Genomic DNA, 16451 nt, shown 5'->3' with positions numbered 1-16451 from the left:
TTTAAAAAAAATCACAGGAAAAATGCCATCAATTACCATTTTAGATGAACATACGTTTCAGTAAGTCACAGATATTTCTGAAGAAGCAAGGAGGATGTTTTTTTGTTTGTTTTTGTACCTTTTGTAAAAAAAAAATCCAAAACTTAAATCACAGGCCAGTACACAGTAGGACATCATTCTTTGACTTTGTTCCGTCAAAATAAAGTTGCCTTGACTGTGTTGGTGTTCTCCGCCCAGCTCATTTCGACATGTGCTTCTTCATCCGTTGTATCTCCATCTGAGACAGAGAGTGCAAGATTTTAACCTCACGCTGGTTCAGCCCACATTAAACTGTGCGTAGATACTTTTTTAAACATTTTGATAATTCCATTATTATTATTTTGTCATATTTTGACATTTAAGATGCCACAGTCTTTTTAAGTGCAACATAAAGTCCAGAAACTCTAGGAGCATGAAATCTTTTTTTGCACAGTCACATAACCTCACACTGACATTATGGATTTAAATAAACTGTATTGACAGACAGGACAAACAAAATGGTACTTCTGATTATGGTAAATATAAATAAAAGACCAAGACAAAGCCATAAAAGTGACAGTAAAACAATATTTATGGATTAACAACCAAATTGTTTTGATACATTTGTTCATGCCGTACCTGTAATGTCAAGCGAATCCTTTTCTCCTCATCTAGTTCATTCATCAGAAGTTTAATCTCTTTACTAAAAAAAAACAAACAAACAAACAGATATTGGCAAATTAGTGCAAACCAAAACTGAAAACTTACACGCTGAAGCAGAATTTTGAACTGTATTAGTTATAAATAATATATATATATATATATATATATATATATATATATATATATATATATATATATATATATATATATATATATATATATATATATATATATACTTTTATCTCACACTGCCCATTCTGAAAAATTGGGTTGGGTTAAAATCTACATAACTGCAAACAAATACAACATCAGAAATATGACACAGCAACTGTCGCATGATTGAGATAGAATTAAATAAGAAGGAATAAAATTTGACCAGATTTTTCCTGTGCGGGCTAAAACAAAGGACACTCATTGCATCATTTCCGCCCCATATTAGAAAACAGTTATGACTGGCCCGACATGGACCAGGTCAGCTGGAAACCTGTCTGAACGGCAGGGGGCCAGAGAAAATACCAATCTGCCAGAGAAATAACATGAGCTTGCAGATTCGCCTGGTTCACAAGCTAGAAATGGATATGACAGCTGATTAGAGCTGCCAGGGTTGCACCTAAAACTTGGGAGATGTTTGTCAATTCATCAGTAAATGAATCCATCGGGGAGTGTTGGGCAGAGATTAATCTGGGGACAAGATTACCAGAGTCTCCACCTGGGTGTAGGATTCTCATTATTCCTAGGTGTGCTCCTGGATAGATATAAAGAAAGCCATACTTGTGCTGAGTCCTCATCAGCTCCAGCTCATCCCTCAGCTCTCTCAGCTCTGACTGCAGTTGCTCCACAGTTGGTGAAGTGTGTGCCGCTGAATTTCTGCTGGGCTTGAGGTTGGAAGTGGGAGGTCGGGGCAGGGCAGGGTGCAGGATGGCAGACAGAGCCTCAGCAGAGATGGGGGGAGCAGCGCTGGTGCAGGGAGTGGAGGACTTTGTCGGCACACTGGTTTTAGTTTCAGCTGCCTGTGGAGAACAACCCATTGTTACTAGCTAAACAGCTGCTGAGTCATAACTGAGGAAATTATGAATCACATCAGAGCAAAATAGTGCCATGTGGAGAATGTGCAGATGTACTGTGCACAGTATATACACTATATAGACAAAGGTACTGGGACACACCTTTTAATCACTGAATTGAAGTGTTTTATTCAGTGCCATTGCCACAGATGTATAAGGTCAAGCACCTAGCCACGCGAGAGTCTGCCATTACAAACATTTGTGAAAGAATGGGTCACTGAATACCAGCCTGGTACTGTAATAGTAATGTAATAGGATGCCATTGTTGCAGCAAGTCAGTTGGTGAAATTTCTTCCCTCCTAGATATTCCACCATTAGTTGTAAGTGGGATTATTGCAAAGTGGAAGTGTTTAGGAACCACAGCAACTCAGCCACCAGGAGGCAGCACCACATAAAGTTACAGAGCGGGGTCGTCGAGCGCTATGGAGCATAGTGCGTAAAAGTGGCCAACGCTCTGCTGACTGAATAACTGTAGAGCTCCAAACGTCCTCTGGCATCAACATCAGCACAAAAACTGTGCGCCAGGAGCTTCATGGCATGGGTTTCTATAGCCTCACATCAGCAAGCACAATGCCAAGCATCGGATGGAGTGGTGTAAAGCACGCCGTCACTGGACTCTGATGTGGTGGAAACGTCTTCTGTGGAGCGACCAATCACGCTTCTCTATCTGGCGCTCTGATGGATGAGTCTGGGTTGGGCAAATACCAGGAGAATGTTCCTTGCCTGACTGCATTGTGCCAGCATGACTGTGGCCCAGTGCATAAAGCAGCTCCATGAAGGCATGGCTGGCTGAGTTTGGTGTGGAAGAACTTGACTGTCCTGCACAGAGCCCCGACCTCAACCCCATCCAACACCTTTGGGATGAACTAGAACAGAGATTGCGAGCCAGGCCCTCTGGTCCAACATCATTCTCTGACCTCTCAAATGCTCTTCTGGATGAACGGGCAAAAATTCCCACAGACACACTCCAAAATCTTGTAGAAAGCCTTCCCAGAAGAGTGGAGGCTGTTAAAGCTGCAAAGGGGGGAACAGCTCCACAGTAATGCCTATGGATTTAGAATGGGATGTCATAAAATCTGTAGGTGGCCCAATACTTTGTCCACATAGTGTATCTTATACTCACTGATCAGACAGGCCATTTTTGTATGTTACCTGGGTGTTTTCTTGAAGGTTTGACGAGAGGGAATCCAGCTCCTCTCTCTTTTCTTTGGTATCTTTTCTTTCCAGCTCCATCCTAAGTGTTACCTGTAAGTCGAGTCTAGTTTGAGACATCTGATTAAGCAAAAGACAAATATTCAAGGGGCATTTCACCCATAATGTGCATGGACTATGTGCTGCACCAGCTTTTGGTGTAACTGACTCTTCAAGGAGGACCTTTAACATCGTATTTCAACAATGTGGTTGTAATGTTTCGAAATATAGTTCAAATATATGATGGGTGAAGTGCCATTTCAACTGTGACTGCATGCATGTGCCACATTGATGGCCACCGCAAAAAAGTTATATGTATCCCAAGGACAGAGGGGACACAAACAGACCACAGTAACTTATCTATCTATCTATCTAGATAGATAGATAGATAGATAGACAGGTAGATAGATAGATATATTCAGTCTTCACATAATGAACCCCATTATAATGAACTACCAATTCACACCATGAACCACATTAGAATGAATTACAAAACAAAATCTAATAATGTTACAGCTTCTCTCCAACATATGGTAATATTTTTCACTGGCATGTCTTAATATTGCAGAACTAGTGTAAATGTATACTTCCCAAAGTTGGAAGCTCTGACTGTAATCTCTCATCTGCACCGTGAGCTGCCTGCTCATTCAGCCTCTCCACGACTGACACAATTGAATCAAACTCTTCAGTGTCTTTGAGAGAAATAGAGAACAGATGTTAAAACAAGCCTGGGCTCGAGCAGAATCTATTAGTACTTGAAGGCCACCAGTATAAAGCATATTTTTTTGTGATTTCTGTGTGATTCCAAAGCCTGACACTCAGCCTCTGAACATGAATTCATATCAAACATGCTTTATGCTGCAACAGGTGTAATAGCAACGGTTGCAAGGCTTACCAGGAATGAGGGCAGAGTTATAGTTGCCCATCGTGACAGAGAAGAATACCAAGGTAAAGTGCAGAAGGTGACAATGAAAGAGAGAAAAAGCTGCAGTCTTAAAGTCTAAATCTACAAACGACAGATTAGAGTGAGTCAGTGGAGCACAAGTCATCTGTACAAAAGACACCAATCAGCTCATTGCAGCAGGTTGACAACAACCTCATGCTATTCTTTTTATTATTCAGAAAACAGAACTGTTGTTTATTATTGAAAAAAGGTCATTTATTCTGCTGTAAACATCCCTGTGTTCTTTATGACGTACACCCCAAATTGTACATTCAGCTGTGGTCATTCTTGGTCAAATTTGTGGAAACTAAACAAGGGTGGAGTGCAGTAAGAGGAGTCTGTTTTCTTGTTCTCATGCCATAGCCGTTAACAAATGTGCCATACATGCTGGAACCAATGCGCAGGAGCTCAGTGATAAGATTTTACACTCATTAGAAAACAGACTAACCCAATAACAAGATTATTTTCAGTTACTGACAAGAACTGGGTGCATACACTCACCTTGTTTTGCCAGGGTTACTGGTGAAATACAGCGGCATCTGCGGTAACCCGACACCGTCCACCCAGGGTTCCATTGTACCCCGCTGGTCTGGAGAGTATGTTGTGATGAGAAGTGCTACTGTCAGGGCTAAGTTTAGCACAGGACTGTGTAGTACTCAGCTCTGCTTAGAAATACCACCAGGGCAGGGCATACAGTGTGGCAGAGTGAAGGGCACTCGATGGGTTTAAAGGGCCAGGCTGTGGTGTAAAGTTACACCAAAAAAAAGTATCATAAGAAAGACAGCGTGACCAAACAAGAGAAAGTCCCTAAAAAATTTCACCCTATCTGGCAGTGACAAATTACAGGACGTGTTTTAAATGGCATGCCCATTGAAAGGAATAAATCATGTTAGTGATTCTGCTGCCTATTCCCCCCACGTTTCGTTAGGAAAATTCCAGTTTTACATTATTGCACATTTATTAATGGATATTCATTTTTGGCTTGGTTTCCAACCTCAAATCAAAATGAATCAATGGAAAAAATGGAATGTTTTCCTTAAATCGTCAACTAGTGAATCATAGTCAAACTGGGCTAACTATAAGCCAAAGATTCACACCTTTAAGCAAGACCTCAACAGGAGTTACAGCCCGTCTGAATGACACCAAAGCAGAAAAATTAAACTGTCTCTACTACACATCCTGCTGTCTGACTGAAACTGCGACAGTGACACTTCATCTTTCAGTTGTTATTAAAAATAACTACAAGTCTGATTAATCCAAACCCCTTTCTATTTCAATACTGACACACCTGTTTGGATGCTGTTCACTGCTGTCTTTTTGTGAGTGATTTAATCTTATCTCTGTGAACCCATGTTTGTGCAAAATAAAGACAATTTTTGACTGAAGGTCGCTGAACGTTTTATTTGAGGTCTCAGACAATACAATGAACATATAATCATACAGGTTTTACAAGAAGTAGGTGATTGTCATTTGATGAGTTCAGAATCAAAATCTTCCAACATCCCAAAATCATCAGACAAGACACTTCAACTAAATACCTTTTGTAAAGACTTGATATTAAAGTAAACTTTACTTTGACTCAATGACCCAGAAATCCCAGAAGTTATTTTTACTGTTGGCATACAAAAAATACACTAAAATCATAAAATCCAATGAAATGTTTGCTGTTATCACAAGCAGTAAGTCAAAAATCAACATAAGCAGGGAAAAAGCTGGACAAGAGAATGTAATGGCATTCCTTGAATACAAACACCCTACCACAAAGTACTGAATGACCTCAAATATATAACTTAAAACATTTATTTACAAGTAACTCTTGTAAACAAGAGCACAGATCCAGAAAATATGGACAGGTTAAAGTATGTAAAGAGCAGAGGGATTGTGCAGTCAACTCAGTGGTGAAGATCTTCTCAAGATCATGTTTGTAGAGCCAGGCACCTGTTCTGAGACAAAAAGAAAAACAAATGTCAAATTAATTATTAATTAAAACAACCTTTAAATACACAATTTTTTGGATTTTTTTCGGTAAATTTCAGACAGCGATTTCTCAAACTGAAATGTCTATGTTGCTTTGTTTTTTCTCATCATAGCACTGTAGTATTGAATTTTCAGATGTAAAACAGTATCTGCATCAGAGTCAAAACTTATTACTCAATAAATTCCTGGACTTTTGTGGCCCCAATAATAATAATAATAATAATGATAATAATAGAAAAACAGAACAAAAACAGTTCTCTTAACGGCTTAACTTTCCTAAACCTGCAGTTTATCTGCATGCACTACAGAAATAGATTTAATGTCATTCTCAACACATAATAGAGAAACCCAAATAATCTGACCCAACTCACCAGAGGTGTCACCAGCGCTGTTGGTTGGGTCCTCGGCTGTATGGTGGCCGCTGCCGCATCACCTGCATGTTGCGGTATTTGGACATGATGCTCTGGCTTTTTCTGAAAACTGGTTTCTGATGTGGGAAGGGACGTGGCACAAAGCCCTCCTGAAGAACCACCAGATATCAAAATATTAGTCACTGAGACAGACTCAAAGGTTAAAATTTCACTGAGGAAGCAATTAAGCACTGAAGAAGTCGTGCATACCATGAGGGGTCTTCTGAAGTTTATGGCCATTTCAGGGGGGGGCCTTCTGGGACCACCAGGCAACCTCTGTCTCTATAAAACATGAGTGAAAGCTGCATTAATACAAAATCTACTTTTACTTAATTTCTTATGCTAGAGCAACAATTGTATTTGGAAATGTTATACCCAAGGCTTTTGTCAAATAATCATGAAAACCAAAATACAAAATTAAAATGGTTCCACTGCTGTCTAACATATGAGCTGACACATTTAAACTTACATTTAGCACTGATTGCTGAAAGCCACTGAAGATATTTAGGAAAGCGAAAAGCCAAGATGATTAAGTAGCTGTGCCACCATAGCTGTGCCATCAACTGCCTCCTTTTTTCATTTATTAGAAATTTTACATTGCAAACAAATTAAATGAAAAAGAATTTGACAAATTCCACGCAGCTCTTGACCCCTGCTAGCCTTAAATTATTAATTATGTAACTTGCACACATGCACAGTAATTATTTTAAAGTGCTGTTCACCGGAGGGGGTCCTGGTCTCCTGAAGGGCTTCATAGGTCTGTAGCTCTCCTGCATCATGTTCATTGGCCTGCAAAACAACAAATGAACATCAGAAAATGCACATTATCTGCAGAGTGTGCAATCAACAGCTCCTTGTTAAAAGGGTACTGAAAAAGAACAGCATCCATTTTAAGAAAATGCATAGGTTATTTCTTTGCCCACTGTACAGTTCAGTCAATGTGTGTGAACTTGCAGCACTCTTTCCTAAAGTGAACACAGTTATGTTGACAATAACACTAAAGTCACATCAGGGGCAAGCTCCACAGAAAATTAACTGTGTACCAACAGTGTGGAGCTACATGATGCTAGGCTGAGCTGTCCACTCAAACTTAAATTCTAGCAATGCAAATGGGAATGGACATAAAATCTGACATCTTTTGGCTGCAAGAACTCCCACAAAATCTTACATTTTAACAGTATCAGCATTGTCAAACATGCTGATACTGTTGTATCAGCATGTTGTATCAGTGGGCAAGATTTTACATCCCACCGACATCACAAATTCAAGGTCAGTTCTGCAGTTTCTAGTTAAAAAATGGATGGCATCCCTCTTTAAGGAGTACAAACTGTCACACAAAGATATGTCCTTCTCTTGGAGAAATTAAGTTGCATTTTATGCAACCTACCGAAAATTCCTCTTATCCGAAGGGCCCCCTCGGCGATCACTGAATGATGATCTGGAGTCGTGAGTTTTTGGATTGGCATCCGAATCTGAACTGCGTTCTAAAAATGAGGGAGAAAATATCAGAATCAGAAATACTTTATTGATCCACAAGGGGAAATCATGCCCTGTATCTGAAGCTGAATGTCAAATAATATACTGGTAAACTTAAATCAACAAGGGCTCAGTATGTGTAGACAGAAGATGTAGATATGCATGGAGACATACAAAAACAATTTTATAGACAAGCAATAAAGATATGAGTCTGTGGCTTTCCCCTATTTACATCTGCCAAACAGAGCTCACCTACAGTACCTGTCTTAGACTTGGGGCTGTGATCCCTTGGGGATGAACAGCCTTTAGAGCTGGAGCTTGGCCCAGCTTGCCAGTGGGAGACGACAACGAGATCACACGACAGTTTCTCTATGGGGGAGGAGCTGGGGAGAGATAAGTAAAGGCACTGAGTATTAAGGACACCAGCATTTCAGTCAGTACTGTGTGAGGCTGCATTTACAGGTGTTCCTCAATGTACAAATTTTAAAGGTAATTTTTGCAGGTCATCACAATGTTAAATGTCAAACATAGAATGGCAAGTAAAAATAGAAGGACAAGATATCTAATCTCTCTCTAGCAATATAAACATTTCATTTTTTGTAAGCATTCTACAACAAACTACTGATGAACAGCATTGTTTGGCAGGCAGAAAATGATCAAAGCCACGTATCACACAGGGGTACTTACAAAAACCATGGAATCTCCATGCTGCTTTACTCCTATTACTGTACCCTGAATCAATTTGAGCTCTCCTCATTTATTCAGTGATTGCCAGAGCTTGAGCATATCTTGCGGAGGAAACATGAAATTTGTCTACGACACATCAGAAATTCTTCTATCATCCTTTCTTTGAAGCAAGGGAGGCCAACGTCTTGATGTCAGTGTTGGAGACTGATCTTGAAGTTTATCTTTGAGCCATTCCTAATTGCTCCTGTAGTTGTCTTCGGATCTTATTCACTGGGCCAAGACCATTACCAAATAAAGTGAATGAGGGATGCTGAATCATCGAAACATTTTATTTCTGAACTGCCATGTCCAAGTTGGTGATTAGTAAGCTCATCATCTTCCTCTCCAAATTGTGTGGTGGGCATAATGAAGCAAGCCAGTGTTTGACTGCCACCCACAAGGCCAGGATTCAATGTAATTTACTTTAGGGTTCTGCCATGCTCACACCTCTTCCACCCTCTATGTCTTCGTGTTAATCTGGGCTTTGGGCATTTTCTACAAAATGACTTGGGTTTAGTAATGACAACTGCCTGTTTAATTCAGTGCCATCTTTTCCTCTTCTTGAAATAGTTTTTCCAGGTAGAATGGCATACCAAGTACTGGACAACTTCTTTTTTCATCAAAGAGGAAAATGCGGTGTCATTATTTGCACGTCGATGCTGGATACAAATCAAGGGTTGAAACAGAGATTTTAAGTGTCACACGAGAAACTCCCTTTTGTTGACAGAGAATCTTTTCAACAGCCTTTCTGTCAACATGCAGTTACTGAATATTTAGTGTTGTCTGTATCACTTGGTGAACACTCATGATTATGTTTTAGTCATGACTGACCAGACAGAGGAACCAACCACACCATGTTGAATTGTAGCTCCTGCCCCAATTGAGCAATATTTATAGGAATACAAGTAGATCGAGGTGGTCATGATAATACGGCATACAGCAAGCTGATCTCAAGTTGTTCCCCGCGTTGCATCCTTAAGTTGGAATTTTAGCACCTTATCTCAGGTTTCAAGGTTTAGTCTTGTTAGCACACTCTTCTCTGGTCATACCCAGTAGGTCTGTCTTCTTCTTTCACCATTTGTTAAAGCCTTTTAAATTTTATCTTCACTCTGTGGAATGTCTTCTTGTGTGTTTGTTGTGTCTCATTCTCCAAATGTCCATCGACAAGTGTCTTTTCCAGCCTGACGAATGCTTCAAGTCTTGTTCCGCTGACAGGTGCGATTCTTGCAACAACTGATGTAACCGTTACTCAACACTGTGCTCCAATTAAGGCTTTGTTCATTCTTTATGTGGGTAAATGTGCATAGACCTGCCATCTGTGTAATTTAATACTTGTGCTCTCACACTCGAAGACTGCTGCACACCTGAAATCTCCAGTGTGTTAGAGGTGCTGTGGGAAAATTAAGCTCTCCATACTCCAACATCATTAAAAAAGGTATTCTCGTTGGCTGGTAATCTGGTTCCCTTGTTCTTCAACCATCTCTGGACAAAGATGGTGCAGTTGTGCCTGTGTTATTTCAGATTTCAGGTAATGAATGCCAACAGGCATGACTCCAATCACCCAGTCCTTTTGGCTGCAATTACAGAATTCTGTGTGCACTGTGTTGACTTCATTTCCATGTGAAGCAGGAACCAGCTGTTACTCCAAGGGTGTTATGTTTGAATACAGTAGATATACATGTTTGGGGGACATTCAAGGGTAAAAATGACTAATTGAAATGTGAGTTATACAGTGAGTGAAATGCTCTACAGGTCAAAAAAAAGAGGGAAAAGGTCCACTGTTTGCTTGTTTTCTTCATCCAGGGGCTTAAGCATTTCAGATTGTTTTTTTACAAGTAACTTTCTTTTTACAATTCACAAAACTTAATTTAGATAGTAATGTGCTTAAAAGATACTTTAAAATGCATCAACTATGGTGCCAGAAGTGTCCATATTTATCTGTCAATGCAGATGCAGTTTGACGCCTAACTGATTGCAAGTAATGTTCTTCAGAAACAGAAATTCCTCTTCAGTGACTTAAGACTTTTGTTTCTTTGTGGTCAAGAGATCATAATTATCTGTCTTGACATTGGAACAACATTCAACATGAAAAAACACCACTCAGTCTGGCTTTGTTAGGAAATTCCATGCTCACATATGCTGGTTAATTAATGACCAAGCTGCCTTGTGTTTCAGCTAGTGCTATGAAATATCTCCTGAACTGATGCACTTTCTCCACAGTCCTCAGTCATCGTTTATGAACTCCGATACTGATGCATCTCTTCTCCCAGGATACAAGTGTCGGCATGTTTTCACTGATTTAAGCGGAGCACTGTTGCATTGCGCAAATTTACTTCAGGTTATATGCAGGTTTCCTCACGTCCATCACTTCATTTTTGGGACCTAGACATACATACACTGGTTGGGCTACATGTAGGAACTGATCTTCGGGTGGTTTTGCTCTATAGGAAGGATGACGGGGTCTTTACAACATCCTCAACAGCACAAACTTCTTGCTTTTGACCCTCAATATTGACAAAGTTGGGGAATCCTTAGCGACACAGGTCAGCTCATTTTTCCTCACTCCTTATAACATGCATGATCTGTTTTTCAGGTTTTAAGACAGGCTGTCATTAACGACGCTATGAATCACTTGAGCACAAACTTTGTAACTTCTCTTCAGCCAACTCCATATGACGGCATTTCGCAACATTTGCAGTATGCAGTGATATCAAGGTTATCTCAAAATCTTTGCAGGGTGTATCATCAACTGAATCAATGTTGCACATTTACAGCTCAGCACGATAATTCCATTTTCCACTGCTGGCACCCCCTTCATATAGAGAAATCGTTTCTTGACCTCCTAATTCATCATCAAGCCCCTGCGCACTGTGTGAGAAGGAAAATACCGTACCTGTGTGTGCTTAAGGACCGACGAGACTCCACCTTTTCTTTCACGGTATCAGAGTCTCTTGAAGACTTGCTTGAATTGCCATCAAGGCTGGGTGGTGACTGATGTGGCTTTGCCCTCTTCAGCTCCAACTTAGTTGGGGGAACAGCATTTGACTCGAAACGCTTCTTCCTGATGGCAAGAATAGAACTGACATTTCTCCGTGGAGGAAACTCTCCCATGCGAGGCTTGGGTTTCAACATTGGGGGTGCTCTGAGCTTCATCACTGACTCCGCTCTGAATTGTCTGCCCTTCATTATGCGACTCCTATCCCGCAGAGACAAGGGTTTGCCACCAAATGACCTGGGAACATTGAGGGGCTGAGGTCTCTCTCTCCTTGGGTGCTTGGGATTGCTATGTTCCGGTGGAGGGCCTGTGGAGGGCAGGCTGAGGTCTGACATCCTCCTCTTGCGGGGCACAGCCACTTGCCTCTCCTGAGAGCTGTTATGGTAAGAGGATGATGACGGACCTCCTTTCCAGGAGGGAGATCTGTAAGGGGGCAGGTGAGAATGGACTTCTTGTGGCTTCTCTGTACTGTGGGACCTCCTGCCCTCCCTCTCCATCTCACCACGATGTCGCCTGGAATCTTGCTCAGTTGACCACCTGCATATCCATCAAACAATAGAGACATAATTATAATGGTAGATCCACTGCCGTGTTAAGTGGGAAACGGAATTTTAACTTATCTTTATCCTGCCCCTTCATAAAGTATGAAATAGGTAGAAGAGGTAAACTTTAAATGAGCAATTACAGCTGACATATTCTCAGTGGCAGGTGAAAACCACATTTACATCAGATCCCAATTAATACCCTTTAACAACTATGAGTTGGGGCAGGGTAGAGGTAACCATTATGACCCCTGTGACAGGGAGGACTGGACCAGCTTCAGGCCTCCCCTTTAATAATTTTACCCAGCCTGGGCTGTTGCTGTACTCCTGTACCTCTCTGGACATGGGCCTCTCCCATGTAACTCTCTGGGCTTCCTCTGTGAGCCAGAGGATCCGTGTTCTCCACTGTGCGGATGAGAGAACACTCCAGCCCCATTCCAGCGCTTCATACCATGAGATGAGTGTTCATATGGCTTTTCTCTGGGACTGTAATGGCCGCGAGGGTCTCGACCCCGCTGTTCCGGAGGGGGGAAACCTGGCTGCCTTTTGGGGCCCCTGAAGGAACCCTGGTAGGGTGGTGGAGAGCCTGGCCTCCTGTCAGCTGGGTGATTACGATAATGCCTTGGTGAGGGTGACCTATGACCAGAAGAGTGGCCATGAAAAGGTGGTCCCCTCTGGCCTGGGGACCCCTGTACAGGATTACGTGAAGAAGATTGATGCTGGACATGGGGGGGACGGATTGGCCTGGATGGGGAGGGCCTCCTCTGGCCATGGTGTGGTTCCATTTGGGGAGGGTATTCTTGAAAGGAATTCTGGTTGTGGGACCTCCATTGATTGAAAGCTGGCTGCCTTTGTTCTCCCATCAGTGGGACTCTTTTGCCAAAGGTGGGTCGTCCTCTACCTCTGGGTTCTCTCCAATTTGAGGGAGCCTTTCCTGGGTAGTCCTGGACATCTCTTCGATTTCGACTAGAGTTGGGGTTGTAGTGTTCATTTGGCACAATGCCTGGACCATCTGTGTAGGGTCTGCTAGGACACAAAGACACAAGAAATAGCAGTATAGTCATAATGGTAGCATCAGTAGCAAGGATATCATATAGGCCTAACAATGGAAGGGCAAACCACAACATAAAAACACCAGACACCAGTTTTAGCTTCACTTAAGCAATGTCTGCATTACCTGGGCTTGTAGCGTGGGGGTCCAAAATGAGGTCGCACCATCTTTGGCGTTAAGAAGTAATCTATGGACAAAAAAACAAAGAACAAATAAAAAACACTGAAGCTCATGAAACCCCTGAGCAGATACATTAATATATAGAGAGATAGTAAATGGAACTGCAGCTATACTTGCTAGATAGCCAAATTTAGCCACAATCATAAACCTGGCAAGCCATGGGATGACTCCATTATGGAATTTAATAAGCTTCAATGACTGTGTGTTCAGATAAAATTGTCATTTAAACCACCTGAATATCTAGCTGACTGTCAGGTTTCTTCCAAATGCATTCAGTCATTTTGAGTAGTGCATATCATATTGTAATTTAACCACTGCAAACATTTAGACAGTAGTCACTATTTTTAAACACTGGAACTATCCCACCTGTTGGTCAAGGTGTGGAAATTATGACTGCCATTTGCCAAATTTGAAATTTGAAGCTACATCACACTAATACTGCCATCTTTTATGACTGCACCATTAAAAAATAAAATAAAACAATACATAAAATAACATGTATGGTATGTTCTAGAGAACTTAAAATAAAGCTCTGTGGGTGGTTTAAACAAAGCTTGACTGCTATGATCCAATTGTAATGACGAGCCCATCAATGGGAACAATGGGGCTGACAAGATTATCACGTTAAAACAAAGAAGTACAGATGAAAACAATTTTGATGAAGTCAAGTTACTTTAACACTGCTGTTACCTTCAAATTTACAAACCTTTTTTTTTTTTTTTTTTTTTTTAAATCAATTGAGGCCAACTTTACTCCAGCAATTTAATCCTCCAGAAACTGATCATAATAAAAAACTGTTACCCAAGTTTACCTAAACTGCCCTCCTTATACCTCCAAGATTAAGGGAATCATGTTTTTCCCTACCAAATGTCATAAGAACTGGACTGGTTCTCTCACTACTACAGGTATAGTTATGTTTGGTGAGGACCATAGAGCAAAGGGTTGTTTTGTGAAGATTATAAATGGTATGTTATAGTTCCTCAGTGTACAACAACGTGTGTACAATGATGATATTTCTTATATTTTACATAGCTAAAACAACAACAACAACAACAACAACAACAACTGGGTACAAATTGTGCTCAGGACGTTGAAAACATCACATTAATCTTACCAACGCGTCCCCTTTAAATTCGGGAAGTCATGAAATATGAAGCCTAGAAACAACATTAATCCTGTATTTGGAGACGCTGCACATTGAATGGCGACAAACTGACCCCAAGGATAATCAGCGTTAAAAATAGCTGGTAACAGTCTTGAATTATACTTGGGCAAGTCCTCTGATATTTCCTCTGAGTGACTCCGAGTGTGGTGCAACAACTAGGGAGTGATCACTCTTCCGAACAGGGAGTGGTGAGGCAGAATAATCGATCAGCCGTGAAAACGACTGAAACCAGGATCCACAGTGGAGACAATCGGGCCACTATCGCTACGTGTTCACTTTGACTTCAGGTTTCACCTCTACACTGCGGTGCCATCTGCGTCAGTGAAACCCACCGACACACTGGGCAGAGTAAAGGAGAGCAGCTCAACCACTGAACGCGTTAAGAAGTCACATTTAACATTCACCGTCGTCACCAAAACTTACTTTTCTTTACGTGCCGCGGCCCACACACTTGGAGTTCAATTAAAAACGAGAGCGAATAGCCCTTGGTGTTAATGTTAACATGCACGGAGTTGTGAGGGACCAGGCTTTTTAAACAGGCCTCCACCTGGCCCGTCGTCGATTTGCCTAGGCCTGATCAGATCAACACGATTACTCATTCGCGTTAATTCAGCAAGTCAAACTCAGCAGCTAATAATACATGGCCGAGTTGGTTTTCTGTTAACTTCACCCCTGCATCGACCCAACCGGAGGAGGACAAATTTCCATTTCCATTTTTAGTTTTATCGGCACTGAAAACAATATTTATGCAGCGACAAGACATCGCTCCCACTTTATTTATCTACCGCCGTGCAAAGTAAACTGTTCACTGGAAGGCTTAATACTACGATAAATCGCGCTGAATAATATCTAACTACATGAGCTTACTAAAGAGCTAGTAATAATTTAATTTCAGGCGTTTAAGCTGAGGAGGCTCAAGTCAACTAGCATTACCGTTAGCGTTAGCCGACCGCGTTGCTAATGCTAACCGACGTTAGCCAGCGTTAACTCGGGTAGTTTGTGTGTAACGATAAATATATACCACCCAGAGAACAACAACACACGGTTATTTCGCAAGTCAGACGTCAAGTGTGACATGAAATTCTACAGAATAAAGCAAAAACATAGTGTGCCAGTCATAAATATGAATAATTAACGTTACATACCACAGCTCGTCCTCTAAACGCAGCTTCTACTTTTTCTTGGTCTTCTTCTTCTTCGTTGGTTGTGTTAGAGGCGGTTGTCATCCAAAAACGGCGCAGCACCGCTACCTACTGGATGGAAAATAACGCCCGATCCTCTTTCTTCTTCTGGTATCAGTTTAGAGGCGGATCGTAAACAACTCTTAGGTGCATACCGCCACCTACTGGACAAGAGCGTGTAACTATATGTCATTTTACCCACCAGCCTTGCGTCACTTCAGGTAAATGGCGATTTCCTGGTGCTATAGGTTCTCCTATCTGCCTATTTATATATCCCTCATCCCATTCTTTAATATAATTTCTTCATCTAGCTAGGCTCAGAGAGGACAGGAGAGCCTCTTAAAAGCCCCTGCACTTCCTCTCCACTTATTCCCACAATATTTAAAACCTCTCTTGCTGCATCAACAGCTGTTCTCTCAGACGTACTTTCTGCCTCAGTGGCGCAGTCCATCACCACAGCCATGGATGCTATAAGAACTTAATCTTGTCCTTACAAAAACAATATGCATCATGCTTCCTGCCTGATATGCTCTCCCTTACGTCTTGAATCTTTTCTTCCCTGGCTGCTTCCTCGTGGCTTAGCCTTGTCTTGGACCTGATCCTCATGACTGACATCTCTTTGAACAATCTGTTTGCCATGCCTTTTTTTTTTTTTTTCATACCTGCAGGGAAAGTCACCTTCTCATTCCAGTGTTGACAGTGATCTCCGAATGTCTTTGGAGATTTCACTGCCAATAGCAAACTGATCAATCAAATCCAAACAGCCATGCCGCACCAAACAAACATTTGTGTTTGATGTTTGATTGGTGTGCCACGGCCTTTATATCACTTACCGCCTGACCTGAAACTCATGGGCTTATCAGTTATTT

General features: G+C 41.4%; 2 protein-coding genes across 4 annotated transcripts; both read right to left on the bottom strand.

Moving 5' to 3' along the window:
* Positions 1–24: 24 nt before the first annotated feature.
* LOC115372102 (SH3 domain-containing kinase-binding protein 1) lies at positions 25–3278 on the bottom strand. Its single transcript, XM_030069831.1, has 4 exons — positions 2898–3278; positions 1453–1691; positions 658–721; positions 25–277 (listed from the first exon to the last, which is right to left on the bottom strand). The coding sequence occupies exons 1-4, from the start codon at positions 3126–3128 to the stop codon at positions 239–241; spliced, it is 573 nt and encodes a 190-aa protein (XP_029925691.1). The 5' UTR covers positions 3129–3278; the 3' UTR covers positions 25–238.
* Positions 3279–5258: 1980 nt separating this feature from the next.
* LOC115371196 (serine/arginine repetitive matrix protein 1) lies at positions 5259–15689 on the bottom strand. Of its 3 annotated transcripts, none has more exons than XM_030068386.1 (10): positions 15547–15689; positions 13183–13243; positions 12339–13031; positions 11362–12000; positions 8004–8125; positions 7654–7750; positions 6989–7055; positions 6477–6548; positions 6228–6376; positions 5259–5822 (listed from the first exon to the last, which is right to left on the bottom strand). In XM_030068386.1, the coding sequence occupies exons 2-9, from the start codon at positions 13221–13223 to the stop codon at positions 6236–6238; spliced, it is 1872 nt and encodes a 623-aa protein (XP_029924246.1). In that variant the 5' UTR covers positions 13224–13243; positions 15547–15689; the 3' UTR covers positions 5259–5822; positions 6228–6235. The 3 variants fall into 3 exon arrangements, with proteins under 3 accessions (XP_029924246.1, XP_029924247.1, XP_029924248.1); XM_030068387.1 differs by having other exon boundaries at positions 5259–5817; XM_030068388.1 differs by having other exon boundaries at positions 12339–13028.
* Between the last annotated feature and the right edge of the window lie 762 nt (positions 15690–16451).

The sequence above is a fragment of the Myripristis murdjan genome, chromosome 14 (assembly GCF_902150065.1).
Source record: "Myripristis murdjan chromosome 14, fMyrMur1.1, whole genome shotgun sequence".
NCBI classification, from domain to species: domain Eukaryota; kingdom Metazoa; phylum Chordata; class Actinopteri; order Holocentriformes; family Holocentridae; genus Myripristis; species Myripristis murdjan.
Note: the sequence above shows the minus strand (reverse complement) of the source record. Positions and strands in the feature narration are given on the sequence as shown.